The sequence below is a fragment of the Lipotes vexillifer genome, unplaced genomic scaffold, assembly GCF_000442215.2.
Source record: "Lipotes vexillifer unplaced genomic scaffold, Lipotes_vexillifer_v1.1 scaffold1235, whole genome shotgun sequence".
NCBI classification, from domain to species: Eukaryota; Metazoa; Chordata; class Mammalia; order Artiodactyla; family Lipotidae; genus Lipotes; species Lipotes vexillifer.
Genome location: NW_006775530.1, coordinates 1,290,838 through 1,313,789, shown reverse-complemented (window position 1 = coordinate 1,313,789; position 22,952 = coordinate 1,290,838). Strand labels below are relative to the sequence as shown.

Below are 22,952 nucleotides of genomic sequence, written 5' to 3'. Positions count from 1 at the left end.
GAAAAAAAAAATCACTAATGATAAGATCACCTTGAATTGTATAGGTCCTCTAACTCACAGCTTATCTCCACAACAGCCTGTGAAGTGTTGAGTGTTTGTTTTGTTTTGTTTTGTTTTGCCTGTGAAGTTTTCAGATTTTTTTTTTTTTTGGCTGTCATTAGCAGAAATTTTATTTCCAAGCTCTTCAGAGGTTATAACAAGCACAAATAAAGTATTCTTTTAAGTGTCCCAAATTAAATCAAAGGCACATCATCAAAGTAAAACACTTATGACATTGAATATTCATTTAGGTTGTAATATTTTCACATCACCTTTTTAAAAAATCATTTGTAATATTCTGTAGATCACATTTAAACATTGTTTTAAAGACATGAAATAATTTAGTATTTTTTTAAAGTAAAACCACCATTATAAAGTAGAGGAACTTAAGAAGACAAAGATCAAATCTGCTTCATATACAGGATGGGGCAGTCTAATACACAATACAACATTAGTCCTTTCAAACAAGTTTGCTAAGAAACAGCTCCCATGTTTAGTGTTAAAAATAAAACAATCTTCTTATTTAGAAAAATCAAGATATCATTTGATTAATACAGCCCATTCTTCCCCCAATTTTATACTTGCTTGTCTTCATTTAGAAATTATAAATTCATGAGAAAAGAACAAATTTTGTTATGGTATAAAAATCTTAGTCGGGAACAACAAATTACAAATATTTAATTTTTTTTTAACAAACAATACTGTTTTCCTTCCCAAAATGTAAACATCTAGTAAATAAAACATATGTAACATTCCAGGTATAGAAACACTTAATGAAAGACGTGTATTTTGTTATATTTGGTGGTAAGGTTTTTGTTTAAGTATAAAGCACTTCAGCAAAGAACCAGGCCATTATTATTTAAAATCTACTCCTTCACCCAGTTTCCTTGAGTAGAAACTCATAAATTTCTGTAGAATTTTGGCTAAAGGACCAGGCCACGGGAAAGGTCCTGTGAAATATCTAAAAGTCATTTGGCTGGAGAAGTGTGTTCATGAGATTTGGAGGCAGTCATTCATCACTTGGTGCTTGAAAGCATTCCTCAGCAGACTTCTTCCCTACAGTCTTCAGAGTAAAGCACAGGATCTGGGCTCCAGAAACAGGTTGCTTCTGGATGGAACACCTACCAGCAGGGCTTCATTGCAGGCATTCTGCGTGCAGTACTGTTGAAGCTCTGCAGCCGCCTAAGAGACCTTGATCCTCTCCACGCTGGCCTCCAGCTTGAGCTGCTCCACCAGACGCTGCAGGGTGCTCATGCTGGCCCCCAGATTTTTTTTTTTAATGCTTTCAGAGTAGAGTAACTATGTGAATCAGTACCTGAATTTAATGGCTCAGACATTATTTTTACCAGCTTTTTTAAAAAATAGGAAATAAAAGTATTAAAGCATAGGCAGCGTAGTCATTATATTTTACCACTTTACCACAGTTAGTTGTTGCTCGGTTGGTGAATAGTCAATTGTAAGATGGTATGATTGTCACGCTTAAATCTGACTCTCCAGCTCTTTGTATCATCGTCATTGTCATCTGCCTTCCGGTGTTGCTAAGCAGCATTTCACTACAGCTCCCGCTGAGAAAATTTGCAGCTGCCTGTCAGCTCTGACTTATCGTGCCTGTTTAATGAGAATTATGTTCATTATTTCTTTCCTGGCCTCTTATTCCTTCAGTTCACTGACCCCATATTATTTAGTAGGGTGATTTGTTTCTCCTGTGTTTATTATATCAGTTCCCTAAAGACTTTTTCATCCAGACTTTATGTTTTTGTCTCAGGATGCTAGTTGGAAAGGAAAATGGTCTAAAAACTGATGACTTAAGCCTTCCCACTTAGCTTCTTTTACTCCTAATTAAGGAACAGTGGTGTTAGGCTGATACAAAAGTGATTTGTCCCATTAAATTATCGTCAGCTGAGGTTAAAACATATCAGGACAAAAAGAAACACACAAAAAATTGAACTGCATTTGGTAGTCTTACTGCTAGTGATAATTTCGGTATATTATTTTGAAATACACACGTGTATGGATATGTTATAAGTAATAAGTTATAAGTAGTTTTGTTAACATAATTAGGAAACAAAATTTTCAGCATAAGAAAGAGAGTTATAAACATAAAATTAAAGAACTTGAGTAGGGCTTCCCTGGTGGTGCAGTGGTTGAGAGTCCGCCTGCCGATGCAGGGGACACGGGTTCGTGCCCTGGTCCGGGAAGATCCCACATGCTGCGGGGCGGCTGGGCCCGTGAGCCATGGCCGCTGAGCCTGCACGTCCGGAGTCTGTGCTCTGCAGAGGGAGAGGCCACAACAGTGAGAGGCCTGTGTACTGGAAAAAAAAAAAAAAAGAACTTGAGTAAAACTCCTATAATATTAAGTTCTAACTGGAAGTGTTTATATGAACTCAAAATTTATTTTTCTCTTTTTAAAAAGCAGGTATTTCTAGCTCAGTCCACTGTCAATGCCAAGAAACAATGACAGTCCAGTAGCAATAACTCCCCAGTACCAGATTATAGTTTCTAAATACCATCTCCTACCAAAAGAACACAAAACTCATTGGATTAAAGGTTCATTCGGGTCTAGGGCAGGAATTGTACTGTAAGCCTCAGGGCATCTTGAAGCAATCTGAGGTTAATGGGCTCATGTCAGTGGCATTCAGGAGCCAACTTGGAGGGGCTCCTGTTGACCACAGGTAGGACAATTTGAGCATTACAAAGAATAATACCTACAGTGGATTAAGACATGTCAAGTCCCCTCCCACCCCCCCGAAAATCTCTTGTAAGACATGTTTGAGGTTGCTGAGGCATCAGTTCACTATTTTGTAAATTGATAAATGAAGGGAATGAATAAAGCATTTATCTTTCCCGTATAACTAGTCAACGAAGAAAATTTTTTCTTTGTATAAGAACCACAGCTGAAAAACTCAAAAAGAGAACTAGAAAATTATATTTTTTAATCCCCTAATAACAAAATGGATATAGGTAACAATCATCAATGTTGCTAAAACCATTAGGGGTACTTTATAATGAATGTATTAGGCCATTTGGCACCCAAACCAACTGTTCCTTTCTTCTCCCAGCATTTTATTACAAAAACTTTCAAATTTGAAAGAATTTTATAGTGAGTACCTGTATACCCACTACCTAGTTTCTACAATTAACATTTTATTATACATGCTTTATCGCATATTTATCTTATGTTTGCATCTGTCTATATGTTTTATTTTTGGTGGATTTCAGGGTTAATGCAAATATCAGTAATGTCAACCTGAATATTTCAGCCTCGACCAATTAATCTTTTTTTATTTATTTAAATTTTTTTTTTATTTTGGACCAGTTAATCTTAACATCACCATGAGAAGCAGACATTATTATGTGCCTCCTCATGTAATGCCATAGGAAGTATGCCATACCACCTGGGGAGGGTTCTTCCCCTCAAAACCCCCAAACAATACAAAACAAACCCCCCAAAATGTGAACCTAAATCTGATCAAGGAAACTCAGGGTAGAGGAGCAAATTAAGTGCCATGAGGAAACAATTAGCCAAATCCATAATGTGGGAAATTCCATAGTACAAATGACCCAGCTTCTTCATCAAATAAATGGCATTAAAGAGGATCAGGACTGTTGGGGACTTGAGTCATATCAACTAAATGCAGTGTGTGGATCTTGATTCAAACAAGCCAATTGTATGAAGACATTTTTGCAACAGTCATGGACCAGGTATTAGAAGATATAAGGAATTTTTATTGAGTATAGTCGTGGTATGGTAGTTATATAAAAAATAAATCTTCTTATTTGTTAGAAATGCATATAGAAGTATTCATGGGTGAAAGATTAAAAATTCAATAAAGTGTGTTGGCAGATGGCATATTAGTATGTGAGGTGATGCAGAGAGGAATGAGGCGTGGAACGGTCTGTACTGATACAGAGCCCTGTTCCAATTCCCGAGTTCTTTCATTCCGCAAATATGTATTGAGAGCCTACTGTGTGGTACATACTCTTCTGGGTATCAGAGACACAGCAGTGAACAAAACAGACACATATCTGTGCTCTTATGGAGCTTACATTTACATAGAGGGAGAGAGAGAGATGGTAAACAAGTAGGCAAAAACACACAGGGCATTAGACGGTGATAAGTACCAGAGAGAAAAATCAAGCAAGGAAAGGGGATGATAAAGGGAGTGTGGTAAGGTAAATAGGGTGGTCATGGAGAAACTCACCGAGAAAGTGACTTTTGAGCAAAGATCTGAAGCAGGGAAGGAGGGAGCTATTGAGATACTTAGGGGAAGAGTGTTCCAGATGAGAGGGAGCATGCCTGGAGTGTGGAGGGATCAGCAAGGGCGCCAGTGTATATGGAGTGGAATGAGCAGATTCCCTTTTTCCTGATCTTCCAGGAAACTCCCACAGTCTGCACCCTTCTGTAACTGGATCTCTGTAATTGGCAGAATAGAAGGGGTTCTACGTGCTGTGGTTTTTTTCATACGATAAAATTTTTTAACATAAGAAACACGTGCTCATTGTAAAAACATTTAAGCAACACAGAAGTACAAATTTTTTTTTTTTTTTTTTTTTGCGGTAGGCGGGCCTCTCACTGTTGTGGCCTCTCCCATTGCGGAGCACAGGCTCCGGACGCGCAGGCTCAGCGGCCATGGCTCACGGGCCCAGCCGCTCCGCGGCCTGTGGGATCTTCCCGGACCGGGGCATGAACCCGTGTCTCCTGCATCGGCAGGCGGACTCTCAACCACTGCGCCACAAGGGAAGCCCAGAAGTACAAATTTTTAAAAAGTAGGGACTTCTGATTAAAGATGGTATATTGAACAAAAGTGTTTATCTGTTCCCTCTGGAAACCACAAGTTCCAACAGAGCAGGAGAGGAGGAGACACATTAGAGAAGAGAATAACAATATTTGGAAACTGGAAAATAGTAGCTGATTCAGCAACTTCAGAAAATGGAAAGCTAAGTGCCCATGGAAGAAGTCAGGAAGCAAAGCACTATGCCTCAATAGAACTGTTAAAATTTTTTTGAAATGAATAAAAAGAAGCAAGTCACTTCTCCTTGCAGAACCCTAGGAGGACTGGGGGCACCAGATAAGCTCTAAAGATGGAGCTGAATTTAGAGCTTAAACCAGCTTGAGGGCTTCCCTGGTGGCGCATTGGTTGAGAATCTGCCTGCCAATGCAGGGGACACGGGTTCGAGCCCTGGTCTGGGAAGATCCCACATGCCGCGGAGCAACTGGGCCCATGAGCCACAACTACTGAGCCTGCGTGTCTGGAGCCTGTGCTCCGCAACAAGAGAGGCCGCGATAGTGAGAGGCCTGCGCACCGCGATGAAGAGTGGCCCCCGCTTGCCACAACTAGAGAAAGCCCTCACACAGAAACGAAGACCCAACACAGCAAAAATAAATAAAATAAATTAATAGACTCCTACCCCCAACGTCTTCTTTAAAAAAAAAAAAAAACAGCTTGAAAGGCTCCACAAGAGGTAAACCCTTTGACTTCTTCCTTAACTTTGTACAACTACCTCCCCTCCACAGCAGAAGACTGGAGGTTTGTTCTTGAGAGAGGTTGAACCCAAATACTCTGAACTTGGGTGGTAGTAGCACACTACAGAATGGGAGGATTAAGTCGATGCCTGCAGACTCAGCAGTAAGGCCTCAGCTCCCTTGCACTCAGTTGGCAGCAGGTTTGCACATCCCCATAGGATTATTGTGACAATTAAATGAGTAAATACCTGTAATATGTTCAGAGCAGTACCTGGTAAATAGTGACTGCTTAATGTTATCACTAAATTAAATAGCTAAATAATTAAAACTGGTTGCCTCTAGAGTCAGAATCAGGTGGGGAGAAATGGGGTAGGGCACTGCCATTTTTCATTATAAACTGTCAGGAATATTTGGCTTTTAGAATTATGTAGCTTTATAAAAAATTTTAAGTAAAAAGTATAAGTGTCTCCCATTGTCTCCTCAATATACATAAATTCTAGAACAGGCATCAGTCACATACCTATCCTTGTGGCTGGCAGCCCCATAAAATCACAGGAAATGAATAGTAGGGGAGGAGCTGTTGTCCAAAGGGGTATAGTGGTTTTGTTGTTACAAGGTTTGGGGGAAAGGATACTTCATAGATGACAATAATAGCTGGCTGTCAACACCAGTTAACAGCTCCCAGGTTTGTTTGTTTGTTTGTTTGTTTGTTTTGCGGTACGCGGGCCTCTCACTGTTGTGGCCTCTCCCGTTGTGGAGCACAGGCTCCGGACGCGCAGGCTTAGCGGCCATGGCTCACGGGCCCAGCCGCTCCACGGCATGTGGGATCTTCCCGGACCGGGGCACGAACCCGCCCCCTGCATCAGCAGGCGGACTCTCAACCACTGCGCCACCAGGGAAGCCCCCAGGTTTTTTATTTTACATACAAACTGGAAGTTTCTTTCTTAACAAAAATAGGATCATACTACTTGGTTAGCAATATTAAATAGATAGAGAAGAGGAATTTAGAAAAAGTTGGAAGGCTAGATAGTGTTCTGTTCCAGCAATTTAACAGTATATTTGTGTGAAATAGAAGCTTCCTATAATCAAGGAGCGCTTTAGAAAACTCTTTGGAGGCAAAACAGGTGGCTCAAGATGGTAGATCCACCAGGTTCTCTGGGAAAAGCCAATGTCCTTAACTTCTAGTAATCAATAAGTTCTTAGGCAGAGAGGGTGGTGAAAATTGCCATTACCAGCGTGGTTCATTACAGTAAGTGGAACTTTTAATAACCTTTCTAGTTTCCTGCCTTGCTCCAAAAGACAAGTGTTAACAAGCCATTCTCCTGACTTTAAGCCTGCAATAAAGATTCTAGCGTAGCATGTGATTTGCCCAGAGAGTTAAACATGCAAACTTGCATGGTATTTAGACCTATCTCAGCCATCCCATTTTCAAAATGATTTTTCCCTTTTAAGCCATTAATCCTAAATGTGCATGTGAGTGTGTGCACGTGCACGTGTGTGCGTGTGCATGTATGGGTATGTGTAGGCTGTCTTTTATTCAAATGTGTTTCTACTTAAGATGATTAATCCAAGCCCAGTTAAAATGATGCCGACCAAATTAATTCCATTTAAGGCTTAGTTGTTAGCCAAATGCTATGTAAAATCTTATATATGAATAATCTTAATCCTTTAAAACTATTGGATACTTTAAAAAATGACTCTGGATCGTTTGTGTAGATTGTTTGAGGACACTGAATTCTAAATAAAATTAATGCCTCTTCCCCCTTTCTTTGCTTACTAGAACTAGACTGTCAAAACGGGGGGAAGGAATCATTGAAGAGCAATCCTCATTAGGAGAAGCAGATCTAGGACGCTCTAAGATGGTCAGAAAGTAACAAATGATTTTTCATTTTAATTTCCTGGCAAAATTCATGAAAAGTAAAGGAAGGTGGATTGGGGTATTAAAAGATCTGAGAAAGTATAAATGGGCTTTCTCATTTATTGACTGTATGGCCTTGAGCAGATTGCCTCTTTAAGTCTAAGATTCTTCATCTGAAAATGAGGACAAGAGTACATCCTAAAGTTGATAGGAGACCTAAGTGAGCTTGTGCATGTAAAATACTGAGCACCATGCCTGCTACATGGTAGCAGTTGTTCCTGAAGCTTCTTGCTATCGTGATGTTGATGAGGGAAAAGATGAGGAGGTAGATGTAAGATGTAAAGAGAATTTTGAGATTTTTTTTTCCTTACTCCTCGCTGATTCTCAATTCCATTTCTGTGGTAGGTTGTGGACTTTGTAGCAGCAACCCTGCAGCGAGCATGTGCAAGCTTGGCCCACCAGGCAGAGAGCACTGTGGAATCACAGACACTGAGCATGTCCATGGGGCTGGTGGCCGTCATGCTGGGAGGAGCCATTCAGGTGAGTTGCAGATGTGAACCAAACTTGAGGGAGAAGAGAAGAGAAAAAACTGTTGCTTCCCTTTCATACCCTTGTGAGAAATCAGAATGGATATTGCACACAGGAGAACCAGGATAAACAAGTCAGGTTGTTAATAAGAATTCTCTCCAAAGTGGAGGATAAGAAAACTGTAACACTTCCACCTTGTTACCTGGGTAGACTTCCCCATCAGTAAGGTAGGGCCCTTTCTGACCTGGCACGAGCTGGATTTGGAAATACCTGGCACAGTGTTTTGCATCTGTGGTGAACGCTAGATTCTCTGGCCTTCACTGTAGTGGCTATCCAAAGCTCAGCCCTTGTCCCTACTGCTGTAGTCAGGGGAGAACCTTTATAACCTGCTGGTTGCTTAGGATTCCATGTTTTGAATAGTTCCATTTTAGCACAGGATCCATTGTTCAACTCATATCATGTAGCATGTTAAAGCTTTGTTTCTAGTGCATGTATCTTTTATATAATTTATCATTTTAAAATTTATTCACTCAAAAAATATTTATTGCCTACTTGTTATATGCCAGATACTGAGCTAAGGTGCTGGGAATAGAGCAGTGGACAAATAGACATTGTCCCTACCCTCAAGAAACTCAAAGCCAGTGAGGGAGTCAGACATTAAATAACTATTTCAAAAAATATACTTAGAATTGAATGAAGTACCTCAAACGAGAAGTGGAGGGTGCCAAGAGAACATAACATCTAACCTAGGCTGGGAAGGTTTCCACTGAGGACACACATATAAGTCTAAGCTAAGACTTGTTGCATAGGAGTTTGGGAATGTGTACAGTGCAGATGGAGGAAACTCTCCCAATTAAAGAAACATCATGTACAAGGGCTGGGAAGCAGGAAAGAGCTTGGTATACTTAAGAAACTGATAGAAGGCCTGAGTAGCTGAGTAGAGACCAGGGGTCAGAATAAGGTGGAAAGGTAGGCACATACGTGTGTGTGACATACCACATTAGGTGAGAAGACCGCAAGAAAGCAGAATAGGTTTAGTGCAAGTATTATGAAATCTGATCTGAAGTCAAACTGGACATACTCTTAGCAATGAGTAGGGAAACCCTCTGGGAATGGATTTTTGAGTTTGAGGATTAAACTCTGATACTGATGCTTGGTATATTAGAATTTGACTCTCTAGGCTGTCCTTAAGAAGAAAAGAAATTTTATTGGGGCCTGTTGTTAATGTGAAACCCATTTCTTGGTAGATTTTCTTAGCACTCCTAATTTTATATTTCCCATGTAGTTTGAAAAAAAACATGGCTGGTTCAGTTGCTAGAGTCATATTATAGTCCTGCTGTTTAGAACTGTCAAGGAGAAGTTCCCCAATGGAATAGTTTTTCTTAAGTTGTACTGTTATTGGATTTAGTTGAACTGATTGATTTGTGTTTTTCTGGTAGAATATTGATTTGAATACTCTTTCTTTCCATAGTTGATTGTGTGCTTTTTTTTTTTTTTTTGCTTTGCTTTTTTCTTATTTAACACTTAGAAATTCAAACCATATCCCAAATGGAAAATAGAACACAGAAATCTCCATTTCCTATTTGAGAAGCCCATTGTTTGGGGGCTGGCTATGTAAATTAGTCATATTCTAACAGAGACTCACCTGACTGATGCAAATGTACGTCCTTTACCTGTCCCTGCCCTTCCATGAGCCATCCTGACTCACTGATTATGTCTTGATTCCGCTGACTTTGCACTTAAAGAGAACATAAACACGTCACTCCTATACTTTTGCCCTAGACCTATTAATTTTTTCCCCATTTGATTCAAGGATTTATAAGTGGCTTCTATAGTAATGCTAGGTCTTCTGTCTTTGTATTAAAAAAAAAGTTACAGTTCTGAATTATGTTTTCAGATGATCATTGGCTAGGTTGTTGCTTCAGAGTCTAGAAGATTACATTGTATTCAATACCTATCCCTGATTAGGATTCATTGTTTTAACTAATGAAACAGGATCTAACAGAATTTGAACGCTTCTTTCTTTCCTTTCTAATTTATGTAATTAAGATGATTATTAGAACATAGTGTCTAGAAAGAGGAGTTGATTTGGAGAAAGTGTAGGTTTAAGACTGACAACTAGACAACCATATTTCCAAACTTATTTTCTAAATGTCAGGATTGGTCACCAGTAAAAGTATGTTGGTAACTTGCCTGTCCCCTCAGGAAGCAGTTTCTGCATGATGTTCCAGGGCCCATAGCGTCCTCTGAAGCACTGCTGCGTGGAACAGACCTGATCTTGGTGGGGCTGGGACTTTGAACACAAATCTTGAGATCTCATGCCACTTTTTCTGAGAGTATCATAGAATGAACTCATTCAAGAACTATTTATCAAGTGTCTCTTTTCCCTCATGGAGTTTACCTTCTAGTGGTTGTGATTAATCTGATGAATTCTTTTTTTTTTTTTTTTTTTTTTTTTTTTTTTGCGGTATGCGGGCCTCTCACTGTTGTGGCCTCTCCCGTTGCGGAGCACAGGCTCCGGACGCGCAGGCTCAGCGGCCATGGCTCACGGGCCTAGCCGCTCCACAGCATGTGGGATCTTCCTGGACCGGGGCACGAACCCGTGTCCCCTGCATCGGCAGGCAGACTCTCAACCACTGCGCCATCAGGGAAGCCCTCATGAATTCTTAATTTTAAAAAAAGATTTATATTTCTATATCGTGTATCTTTATGTATGGCTCATTATAAAACAGAGCATGCTATGTGCTGACTTCAAACAAAAGTAAAAGTACCACTTGTAAAATAAATTCAGTGACATTGTATATAAGGACCCAGACATATAAGCTGCTCAACTAAATATCTGAAGAAACATAGATGGTATACAGAAATGAGAACACAAAATAAATGTAAATGTTTTTTAGAATTAGGAATTTTTAGGTTAGCATTTTATTGCTGGAAGAGACTCTTGGATTCTTCCAAAATAGTGATTTTCACTGCAGTAGGGTAAGGCAGAATGAGGGTGTGTATGCCCCCGCAGGGAAGCTTTGTAAAGTCTCATGTGGGGCTTTTTCAGTGTACACATGCCCTCCTCTGGCTGTCACCTGAGTTGTCCTCTGCTTCCCTGTGAAGACACACTCTCTCCCACCACCCAGCTGGTCCAACACCCAGTTTTTTTAATTTTTGTTTTTGATTTTTAAAATTTATTTATTTTTGGCTGCGTTGGGTCTTTGTTGCTGCGCATGGGCTTTCTCTACTTGCGGCAAGGGTGGGCTACTCTTGGTTGCAGTGCGCGGGCTTCTCATTGTGGTGGCTCCTCTTGTCACGGAGCATGGGCTCTAGGTGCTCGGGCTTCAGTAGCTGTGGCACATGGGCTCAGTAGTTGTGGCTCACGGGCTTAGTTGCTCTGCAACATGTGGGATCTTCCCAGACCAGGACTCAAACCCGTGTCCCCTGCATCAGCAGGTGGATTCTCAACCACTGTGCCACCAGGGAAGCCCCAACTCCCAGTTTTTTAATTTGAGAACTTGTAGAAATTTATAACAACTTACCATCTAACTGTTCCACTCCTGACACCCTGAAAGAAATCACAGATGTGAGCTGACATAACACTGCTCATTCTGTTCCTGAAGCATTCCAGAAACTCTGGGAGCGAGGCAGCCAGATAAAGGAATCTGTCATTCACTTGTGGGTTGCTCCTTCAGGCCTTGGGGCTTTTACACAGAATTCTGAGGTCTGGATGTGAGATCTTTGCTGAGAAGCAGTGACAGGAGGAGCATTGAGGGCTTTATGGTCACTTTTCAATTTTGATAGTGGTCCTTGGTGACCCTTGAAAAATAATTAATACTTAGTGCTTCAGTTTTGTCATCTACCAATTAAGTGAATATTACTTTATACCTCAGAAAATTTTTTTGAACATTTATAAACAAATAGTTGACACCTGTAGTCTTAGATTTCCCTGATTATTCTTACAGTGGGAAATCTGTAGGCTTATGAAGCTGAAGGAATACATAACTTTCACTGCCTTAGAAACTGTTAGATTCAGAATCCACCTACCTGCCCATGGTGATTAGAGAAGCTACCTAGTTGAATAAGGTGAATCCCACAATGACTAAGAAGTTTGAAAACAGGGAGAAAAGGTGGTTGGGTTTTTTAAAAATAGACTTTATATTTTAGAGCAGTTTTAGGTGCACCGCAAAATGGAGCAAGAGGTACAGAGAGTTCTTATACGCCCCCTGCCCCCACACATGCACAGCCTCTCCCACTGTCAACATCCAGCCCCAGAGTGGTACATTTGTAGAATCAATGAACCTACATGGACACATCTTCGTACTGTGCACTATGGGTTTTGACAAATGTATAATGACAGGTATCCACCATTATAGTGCTGTACCTAATAGTTGCACTAACCCCAAAATCCGCTGCCTATTCATCCCTCCCTCCCCCTAACCTCTGGCAACCACTGATCTTTTCTAGTTGCAGAGAGCGGGGACTACTCTTCGTTGCAGTGTGTGATCTTCTTATTGCAGGGGCTTCTCTTGTTGCAGAGCATGGGCTCCAGGCGTGCAGGCTTCAGTAGTTGTGGCACGTGGGCTCAATAGTTGTGGCTCGCGGGCTCTAGAGCGCAGGCTCAGTAGTTGTGGCGCACAGGGTCAGTTGTTGTGTGGCATGTGGGATCTTCCCAGACCAGGGATCGAACCCATGTCCCCTGCATTGGCAGGTGGATTCGTAACCGCTGTGCCACCAGGGAAGTCCCAAGAATTCTTTGTATATTTTAGATAATTGTCTATAAGCAAAACGTGTCTTTTGCAGATACTTTCTCCTAGTCTGTGGCTTGTCATCTCTTTCTCTTGACATTGTCCTTTGCAGAGCAGAAGTTTTTAATTTTAATGAAGTCCAGCTTATCAATTATTTCTTTCATGGATTTTTTTGGTATTTCACCTAAAAAAGCCATCACCATACCTGAGGTCATCTAAATTTTCTGTCTTATGTTATCTTGCAGGAATTTTATAGTCTTGCATTTTACATTTAGGTCTATGATCCATTTTGAGTCAATTTTTGTGATAGTGTAAGGTCTGTGTCTAGATTCATTTTTTTTGCATGTGAATGTCCAGTTGTTCCAGCACCATTTGCTGAAAAGTTGGTCTTTTCTCCATTGTATTGCCTTTGCTCCTTTGTCAAAGATCAGTTGACTATCTGAGTTAGGAGTGACATCTGAGTTAAGAAAATAAATCTGGGTGCAACTTCCTATTCTTGTCAGGTGGGCATTCCAGAATCCCAGTTCATCTCACAGACCCAAAATTGGGAAGGAGTTCAGCCTTATTTTGCAGATTTGAAAACTGAGGTTCAGAGGATGGAAATACCCTGTCAAGGTGCCACAGGGAGTTAGTGGAAGGATCAGGGAGTTGGAATCCAGGTCCCCTGGGGACCTGTCCAAAGCGTCCTTCTTTGCAGTTTTAGGCATTGCGTCTCATTGTTGCAAAGTTCTGCACAGTGTTCGGCATCTACCCAGGCACTCAGTGCATCAAAAGGCAATTTATAAGGATTTAATTTATAAGGCAATTATTAGAAGGCAAGAGGGTGCCAAGGGCCATCCACTTGAAAGCACTCATTTGGGCATAATATTTGCTGAGAGGAGAATAAAGCCTGCTATAAAGAATATTTCCTTGGATAATTCACTTTGTCCACCAGTTGCTCTAACAACCATGAACAGAAATGTCATCCTTGTCTGGGCTGGGATCAGGAAAATTAGCTCTGTCAGAGAAAGAGCAGTGAAAAGAAAGTCAGGAGGTCATGCCCAGTTCTGCCATTTCTCAGTTTCTAGAGCTAAACAATTTCCCTTTCTGGGTTGCCTGTAAATGGTGATGTCAGACTAAATAACCTTTTTTTTTAAGGTTTTATTTATTTAGTTAGTTAGTTAGTTACACCAGGTCTTAGTTGTGGCAGGCAGGCTCCATAGTTACAGGAGGTGGGCTCCTTAGTTGTGGCTCACAGGCTCCTTAGTTGTGGCAGGTGGGCTCCTTAGTTGTGACATGCAAACTCTTAGTTGAAGCATGCATGTGGGATCTAGTTCCCGGACCAGGGATGGAACCTGGGCCTCAGGCATTGGGAGCACAGAGTCTTAACCACTGTGCCACGAGGAAAGTCCTGAGGTCAGACTAAATAATCTTTGAGATCCTTCAAAGAAAAAAATTAGTTGACTATATTTGTGTAGGTCTATTTCTGGGCTCTCTATTCTGTGCCATTGGTCTATGTGTATCTTTTTAAGAAGAAATTGTTGTAACAGAAATGAAAAAGAAGGGGTGGTGGGAGGAGAGGCAGCAGCCAGGCAGCCCAGCTTCGCGAAGGCTCTCAGGTGTGCCGCGGCCTGCAGGCACCTGGCATGTACCCGGCATGCGCCTGCGCCGCCGTCATGATGCCCAAGAGGAAGGTCAGCTCTGCCGAGGGCGCAGCAAAGGAGGAGCCCAAGAGGAGATTGGCGAGGTTGTCAGGTAAACCGACTCCTGCAAAAGTGGAAATGAAGCCAAAATAAGGCGGCAGGAAAGGATAAATCTTCAGACAAAAAAGTGGAAACAAAAGGGAAAAGGGGAGCAAAGGGAAAACAGGCTGAAGTGGCTAACCAAGAGACTAAAGAAGACTTACCTGCAGAAAATGAAGAAACTAAAAACAAGGAGAGCCCAGCTTCTGATGAAGCAGGAGAGAAAGAAGCCGTCTGATTAATATCAGACACCTGGTCCTGTCAGTGGTCCCTGTCTCCCTTCTTGTACAATCCAGAGGAATATTTTTATCAACTATTTTGTAAATGCAAGTTTTTTAGTAACTCTAGAAACGTTTATAAAAAGGAGGGAATCCCACCTCATCCAACTTTTTAAGTGTAAATGCTTTTCTTTAAGAGGTGAAATCGTTTGCTGGTTGTTTATTTTTTGGTACAACCAGAAAATAGTGGGATATTGAATATGGGAGGCTTTGATTGTCTTGGGTGTCAGCTTAACATTCCACAGATGGAGGGTAGCTTTTCTATCCTATAATACAAAACATACTAAATGGCAGTTTGGAGTCAGTTGTGCATTTAATGTCTTAAACACTTTAAATTACTTCTCTTCCCATGTTGTTTTTGATAGAATTGTTTCCTAAAGCAAACCATTCACCCCTCGATCTTGGCTTTCCTAGGCAGAATTTTGTGCACTCTGTAACATCTTTGGTCGTGGTAGTCCAGTTCTTCTAGTAACTGTTAATGTGCTGTGAATGATTGACAATTTGAGTATGTAGTGTATATGATATAAAATTGTGAATTAGTGGAACTTATGATGTAACAGCGTATCAATATTTGAAGATACTGGTACTTGATATCCTGTGAAGGAAAATTTGCCTCCAAATTTTAAGCTGGAAAGTCACTGGAATAACTGTTCAGAAAAGAATCACAACTACATAATTGTTTAGATTTTTGGTACGTATGTTGAGAACTGTGTACAAATTGAAATGTCTGTGTACTGATCCTCAAAACAACCAATAAAATCTCAATTATGAAAGAAAAAAAAGGAAATGAGGGCTTCCCTGGTGGCTCAGTGGTTAAGAATCCGCCTGCCAGTGCAGGGGACACGGGTTCGAGCCCTGGTCCGGGAAGATCCCACATGCTGCGGAGCAACAAAGCTCGTGTGCCACAACTACTTAGCTTGCTCTCTAGAGCCCATGAGCCACAACTACTGAGCCCACGCACCACAACTACTGAAGCCCACGCGCCTAAAGCCCGTGCTCTGCAACAAGAGAAGCCACCGCAATGAGAAGCCCTTGCACAGCAACGAAGAGCAGCCCCTGCTCGCTGCAACTAGAGAAAGCCCGTGGGCAGCAACGAAGACCCAACGCAGCAATAAATAAACAAACAAATAAATAAACTATTTAAAAAAAAGAAAATCAAAAAGAAGATACTTTTATACATACACTTTTATGTACATATGTACATAAAAAATGTACATATTTTTTACATACACTATAGATATAAGTAGATATTCCCATTTCAGATGCTTGAAGAAAAAACAAAGGTCCATGATACTACAGAGGCATTGAACGAAGTCTAGCATAATGATAACATTTGCATAATTATTCTAAAATGTCTTTTCCAGTTCCACATAGATTCTTGATAAAATTGACCCTTTTCTTAGGTGACATTTTTATGGTGAAATTCTACAGGTACAAACCTGACATATACCTCAAGTTTTCATTTACTTGGGAGGAAAGTGGTAGAGAAAATGAACAGTAACAATCCTGTGGAAGTATAACATGAGAATATTATATAGGTCCTGTGAAAACAGTTGGTCAATTGATTGGTTGGTTGGATAATGAAGTGCATGAATGAGTAAGTAATAAATAGCCTGCCTTGTTCTAAAAAGGATTTAAGACATGCAAGGTTTTCAAATGATCAGAGCTTCATGAAGCTTCATATGACAGTTTTTCCAGTATTCTCAAACATAAAAGGATCACCACTGATTCTTGTTTCTTCACTGACCTCTCGTGTACCTTTCCTAGTAAGGCATGATTAGAACAAAGCTTCTGGAGAGAATAAGATCTTACATAGTTTTCACTCCTGTATTCTAGGAGAAATTCCCTTCTGCCAGTTATCATCCCAGTCCCTTCCAGACCTATTATGCCCTTGTATGCTAACCAGCCACTTTATAAGAAGAGCTTTATTCATTCAAGTGAGACTGTGTAAGGTTTAGGTAAGAGTGTGGACTCTAGAGCCAGACTTGTTTGCTTTTTTTTTTTTTTTTTTTTTTTTTTTTTTTTTTTTTTTTTTTTGGCTTCACCATGCGGCTTGCAAAATCTTAGTTCCCCGGGCAGGGATTGAACCTGGGCCCACAGCAGTGAAAGTTCAGAGTCCTATGGACTGCCAGGGAATTCCCAAATATATCTATTTTTATGCTTTTTAAATTTATTTTTTGTTTTTTGGCTGTACTGTGTTGCATGTGGATCTTCGTTCCCGGACCAGGGATTGAATGCATCCCCCCTGCAGGAGCCAGACTTGTTGAGTTCACATCTTACCATCTTCTAGTTGTGTGACCTTAGACATGTTACCTAACTGTTCTATGCCTCAGTTTCTCCCCTGTTTACCCATCTCTTTCTCTCTCTCTCCTGCGTTGGGTCTTTGTTGCTGCATGCGGGCTTTCTCTAGTTGCAGAGAGCGGGGTCTACTCTTTGTTGCAGTGCACGGTCTTCTCATGGCAGTAGCTTCTCTTGTTGCGGAGCACGGGCTGTAGGCCCGTGGGCTTCAGTACTTGTGGCGTGTGGGCTCAGCACTTGTGGCTCGTGGGCTCTAGAGCGCAGGCTCAGTAGTTGTGGAGCATGGGCTTAGTTGCTCCACGGCATGTGGGATCTTCCTGGACCAGGAATCGAACCCATGTCCCCTGCATTGGCAGGCAGATTCTTAACCACTGCGCGACCACGGAAGTCCCTCCCCCCATTTAAAATATAAATAATAATAGATCATAGGGCCATGAATATGTATGTGTATTTTTTGTTTATTGTATTTATTTTTAAAACATACACATAGCACTTACTGTGTATCAGGCACTAAGTACTTTGCTAATATGAACTCATCTTTTTATGGCAAAAGGGACATGAAATTAAAAAATACAGTAATACAATAAAAATCAAAATATAAAAGAATTTCACCATACGACTGGTTAATGCAAATTAAAATAATAAGCAGCCATGTTTTGCCCATCAGATTGTAAAAATTAAGACTAATAATATGCGGGGGAGTGGGGAGGGAAAAAAAGAGTAATAATTTGCATTACTGATATATGTTTTTTAACTTAGAAAAGTACCTGCACAATATTCAGTAAATGTTAGCTGTAATTGTTCGACCATAGTATTAGAGTACCAGACTCAGGCTATATGCTGATTACACCAGGAACAAGGTTTCGTTCCTACCCCTTTTTCTCAGGATCTGTTGCCTTGTGCTCAGGTCATATTAACATCCGCTATGTTAATTTGGATTTGGCATTTTTCATTTTATAGTTGAAGTCAAGTGAATTTGCCATTCTGAAGCAATTGCTGCCTCTGTTGGAGAAGGTCTCCAACACATACCCTGACCCTGTCATCCAAGAACTCGCCGTTGATCTCCGCATCACCATCTCTACCCACGGAGCCTTTTCCACTGAGGCTGTCAGTGTGGCTGCCCAGAGTACCCTGAACAAAAAGGATCCAGGAGGGAAAAGGGAAGAGCAGCAACAAACCAGTCATGAAAGATACAGCAATGTGTCTTATCACCACCTTGAACAACAGCGAAGCCATTGCACATCCAACCAAACAAGCCTGACACCTAATGCTCCACTCGTTCCTCAGGAAGTCCGTGAGCCCAGCATCACTATAAACCAGAAATCAGGAAGCATAACCACAGAACAGCTCCAGGAGGCTCTTTTATCAGCTTATGATCCTCAAATTCCAACACGGGCTGCTGCCCTGAGAACTCTTTCTCGCTGGATAGAACAGAGAGAACCAAAAGCCCTTGAGATGCAGAAGAAGCTTCTCAAGGTGAGTAGAACACCACACACACACACACACACACACACACACACACACACACACGTGCGCGCGCGCGCACGCACACACACACACACACACACGGTGAGACCACTTTCCAGGAGCCTTGACTTGTATCAAGCACTGTCCTAGGCCGCCCTTGGGGAAATTGTAATTGTTCTATGGAGGCAAGACTCAGACATAGCAAAGACTTAGATACACATGAGACTCAATTGAACACGAGCAGAGTGTCAGAACTTTTACAGGCAAGAAACCCTGTGGACAGTCAGGAGAAGGAGAGAGTTGAAAATCTGGAGGAAGTAGATCTTGACATGGCTTCACAAACTAGTAACATTTGAGCCAATGGAAGAAGACCCTGAGCAAATTCTCAGAGCAAATTCCTTTTCTGGTAGATAAGGCCACTTTCAACACTGTGACCAGCCAAGATAAGCCACCTGTTTTTTCTGGGCCCCTTTCAGAGGGGCTTTAGACAGAACTGTGTCCCCTCCCCACATTCCCTCCATCACAGTGAAAAGGCTGTTCTTTATATCGTGGATTTATATGGGAGACTATATATGCTTAGTTGGGGATCTTTTCCCTTTTGTGGAAATTGTCCTGACTTCAGTATGGGTTAGAGATTAAGAGCCAAGGGTCTAGAGACGACTGATCAAATCGCAGATCATTTTCTTGGACAAAGTCACTTAAACTTTCTGAGCCTCAATTTTTACATCTGTAAAGTGAGGATAATTGTAACTGGACGCACTTTATGTTGAAAGATTTAAAATAAAATAATTTGGGAATTCCCTGGCATCCAATGGTTAGGACTTGGCGCTTTCACTGCCGGGGCCCCAGGTTCAGTCTCTGATCAGGGAACTAAGATCCCGCAAACCGCACTGCACAGCCTAAACAAATAAATACGTAAATAAAATACTCCATGTAAAGCATGAATTATAGTGGCAAGCACATAATGAGCACTCAATAAAGGTTTAGTAGTATCATTATTATATTATTACTATTATTTTTTCCATATACTCTAGCCATTAGACTAAGAATTATAATTCTGATTGAAAACATTTATTTTTAGTCACTAAAGTATTAGAACCAGTAGTGTAACGATAACTTCTGTTTATTGAGCCAGGCTGTATGCCTTTCAGACATTATCTCTAATCCTGGCAACCACCAAAATATTAACATTATCCTCATTTTATAGATGAGAAAACTGAGGCACAGAAATGTGCCAAGGATTTGCTGTCATTGAAATGTTGCTGAAAACCTCAAATTATATATCTCCTTTGAGTAATCATTAAAAATATGCCTTCACACACCTATTTAGATGGTTAATGCTATGAACATCTTTGGAGTTTTCTTTAGCTAACTTAACTTTCATCTGCTATACATAATTGGTCATCAAGTCCTGTCAATTCTTTTTTCAAGAAGTCTTTCAGATCTATCTGTTCCTCTTCATTCCCATGGCTACTACCCTGGATTAAGCTTCTCTTACTCCATACATGATTTCCACCCCTTCCAACCTGGCCATCTTCCCAACTTAACTAATCTTGAGCTCTCCCTAACATGCCACAGATGTGGAGACCAGCAGTATCAAGTTGATATCAAGAATTGCTGTTCCTGTAAAGGACACATCACTATATATGGAAAGACACCCCCCCTCTTCTAGATACCAAGCAGGAAGGACATGGGCATATGGCCACTGTCTTCCTCTGGCCCGTGTGTTAGGGCCTAAACCTAACATGTCAACTGTCATATCTTCTAGATAAGCAGTACCCACTGCGGTTGACGTGCCCTGGTGTGTTCCTAAATTATGAGATGTGTTGAGAGTAATTTGTTACTGATGTCAGTTGAAGTGCTGAAATTTGCAAAAGATATTTAAAAATAGAACACATTCAAGGTTATCCCAATAATATCTCCATCTTGCACTTGCATTTCCATACACTTTCTGAGTGCAAGAGAAAAGGATCAAATTATAGCAGGTGTGCCATTAATTGGACATAACCCCGAACCTGGCCTGTGTGTGTCAGGGCCTGTAGTCTGTCAGGTCATATCTAAGAATGGGCTATCTACAGTGGGCTATAGTGAAAAAAATGTTGACGATTGTTCTTCCAGATTTTGCCTTCCATGCCTATTCTTGGTGTATACTCAACAACTTCAAGAAGTATCTCCCCTATAATCGCTACCCTCTTTTAGCTATTATAACAATGGGACTTCAAACGTATATACTGTTTTCCCCATAAGATTCTGAAGTCAGACCGATATCTCGCTACAGCAAAGAGGAAGAAAAGCATTTATTTTTTTGAGGCTGCTCTAAGGGTCTCTTAAATCTTGCTTGCTGTTTGTGAATCATATCACTACTGTGTTCTGTGGTTACAGATATTCTTGGAGAACTTGGAGCATGAAGACACCTTTATTTATCTGTCTGCCATTCAGGGTAAGTTGGTCCTGGTTAAAGGACTTTGAGTTTGTGGACCAAAGATTATATCATGTATGTTTGCACAAAATCTCTAAATTCCTAGAGCCGCAGACTGTTGGACATTTTGTCCCTCTTCCTGTCTCCTAGCTAGGACTTGATTTCAGTCATGATAATAATATTCCTGGAGAGTTCCTAAAGGGGTCCTAGAGAGTTTCAGTATCTCATAATGATAAGGAAGCCTTTATTTATGCTTACTTATCATTCTATAGATTAAATCCCATTTCCTCTAATTCAAGGAGGTAAAGAATGGCTCACACATGAGCTCTCATTATGTTGGCCTTTTAGGAACCTGACTACTGTCACTGTGCACCTTTGCCCTGTCTTTTTTTATTATTATTTATTTATTTCTTTTTGGCTGTGTTGGGTCTTCATTGCTGCGCATGGGCCCTCTCTAGTTGAAGTGAGCAGGGGCCACTCTTCGTTGCAGTGCGCGGGCCTCTCATTGTGGTAGCCTCTCCCATTGGGAGCACGGGCTCTAGGCGTGAGGGCTCAGTAGTTGTGGCACACAGGCCCAGCTGCTCCGTGACATGTGGGATCTTCCCGAACCAGGGTATGAACCCGTATCCCCTGCATTGGCAGGTGGACTCCTAACCACTGTGCCACCAGGGAAGCCCTGCTCTGTCTTTAAGCTAAAAGAATCTCAGAATATATAATATTTCGTCATCAAAACATTTTTTGCAATAATTTTATTTCTCTTTTGTGATTCTTTGTTGTTCTCATCTCCATTAATTTGTGGATTTCAAATCTAGAGAGAGGCCTCATGAAAAGGGGTAAGAAGCAGACACGGTGAGAAGGCAGAATTAGCTCACAGTTTCTCTTGGCTCCGTCAGTGTGGTATAGTCCTTGGGCTGGGGGCTGGAGATGGATCACCAGGATGCGCCACCCCTTCCCCTGCTTCTCAGCTGTATGAACTTTGGCAAATTACTTAATCCCTCTGGGCTTCAATTTCTTACCTGTAAAAAGGGAGCTAAATAGGAATGTAAAATGGTACAGCTGCTTCAGAAAACAATCTGGCAGTTCCTTGAAAAGATAAATGTAGAGTTGTCACTTGACCCAGCAATTCTAAGTATTCACCCATGAGAAATGAAAACACATGTCCACACAAAAACTTGTACATGAATGTTCATAATAGCCAAAAGGTGGAAACAATCCAAATGTCCACCATTTGATGAATAGGTAGACAAAATGTGGTATATATTTACAATGGAATATTATTCAGCCAAAAATAGTAATGAAGTACTGAGACATGTTACAGCATGGATTAACCTTGAAAACATTATAGGTGAAAGAAGCCAGGTACAAAAAAACCGCATATTGTATGGTTTCTTTATATGAAATGTCCAGAATAGGTAAATTTATGGAGACAGAAAGTAGATTAGTAGTTGTCTAGGGCTAGGGAGAAAGGGGAAAGGTTTGGGAGGTGATAGCTAAAGGGTACAGGGTTTCCTTGTGGGGTGATGAAAACATTCTAAAATTGATTGTGGTGATGTTTGTATAGCTCTGTTAGTATGCTAGGAACTACTGAATTGTATATTTTAAATTGGTGAATTTTATGGTATGTGAATTGTATCTCAATAAAGCTATCACCAAAAAAATAATAAAATAAAATTTAATGAGGATAAGCTGGGACAAAGTGAGAGAGTGGCATTGACATATGTACACTACCAAATGTAAAACAGATACCTAGTGGGAAGCTGCTGCATAGCACAGGGAGATCAGCTCGGTGCTTTGTGACCACCTAGAAGGGTGGGATAGGGTGGGTGGGAAGGAGACACAAGAGGGAGGAGCTATGGGGATATATGTATATGTATAGCTGATTTACTTTGTTATAAAGCAGAAATTAACACAACAATGTAAAGTAATTATACTCCAATAAAGATGTTAGGGCTTCTCTGGTGGCGCAGTGGTTTAGAGTCCACCTGCCGATGCAGGGGACATGGGTTCGTGCCCTAGTCCGGGAAGATCCCACGTGCTGCGGAGCGGGTGGGTCCGTGAGCCATGGCCGCTGGGCCTGCGCGTCCGGAGCCTGTGCTCCACAACGGGAGAGGCCACAACAGTGAGAGGCCCGCGTACCGCAAAAAAAA

At 41.1% G+C, this 22,952-nt stretch overlaps 1 protein-coding gene across 1 annotated transcript in view; it reads left to right on the top strand.

Annotated features, from left to right (window-relative positions):
• The window catches only part of TANGO6 (transport and golgi organization 6 homolog), a 188,581-nt gene that overhangs the window by 55,438 nt on the left and 110,191 nt on the right, over positions 1–22,952 (top strand). Inside the window, exons 12-14 of the mRNA XM_007449938.1 lie at positions 7,767–7,901; positions 17,880–18,395; positions 20,769–20,826. Coding sequence (XP_007450000.1) covers positions 7,767–7,901; positions 17,880–18,395; positions 20,769–20,826 — 709 coding nt within the window. The remainder of the gene's footprint in view (positions 1–7,766; positions 7,902–17,879; positions 18,396–20,768; positions 20,827–22,952) is intronic.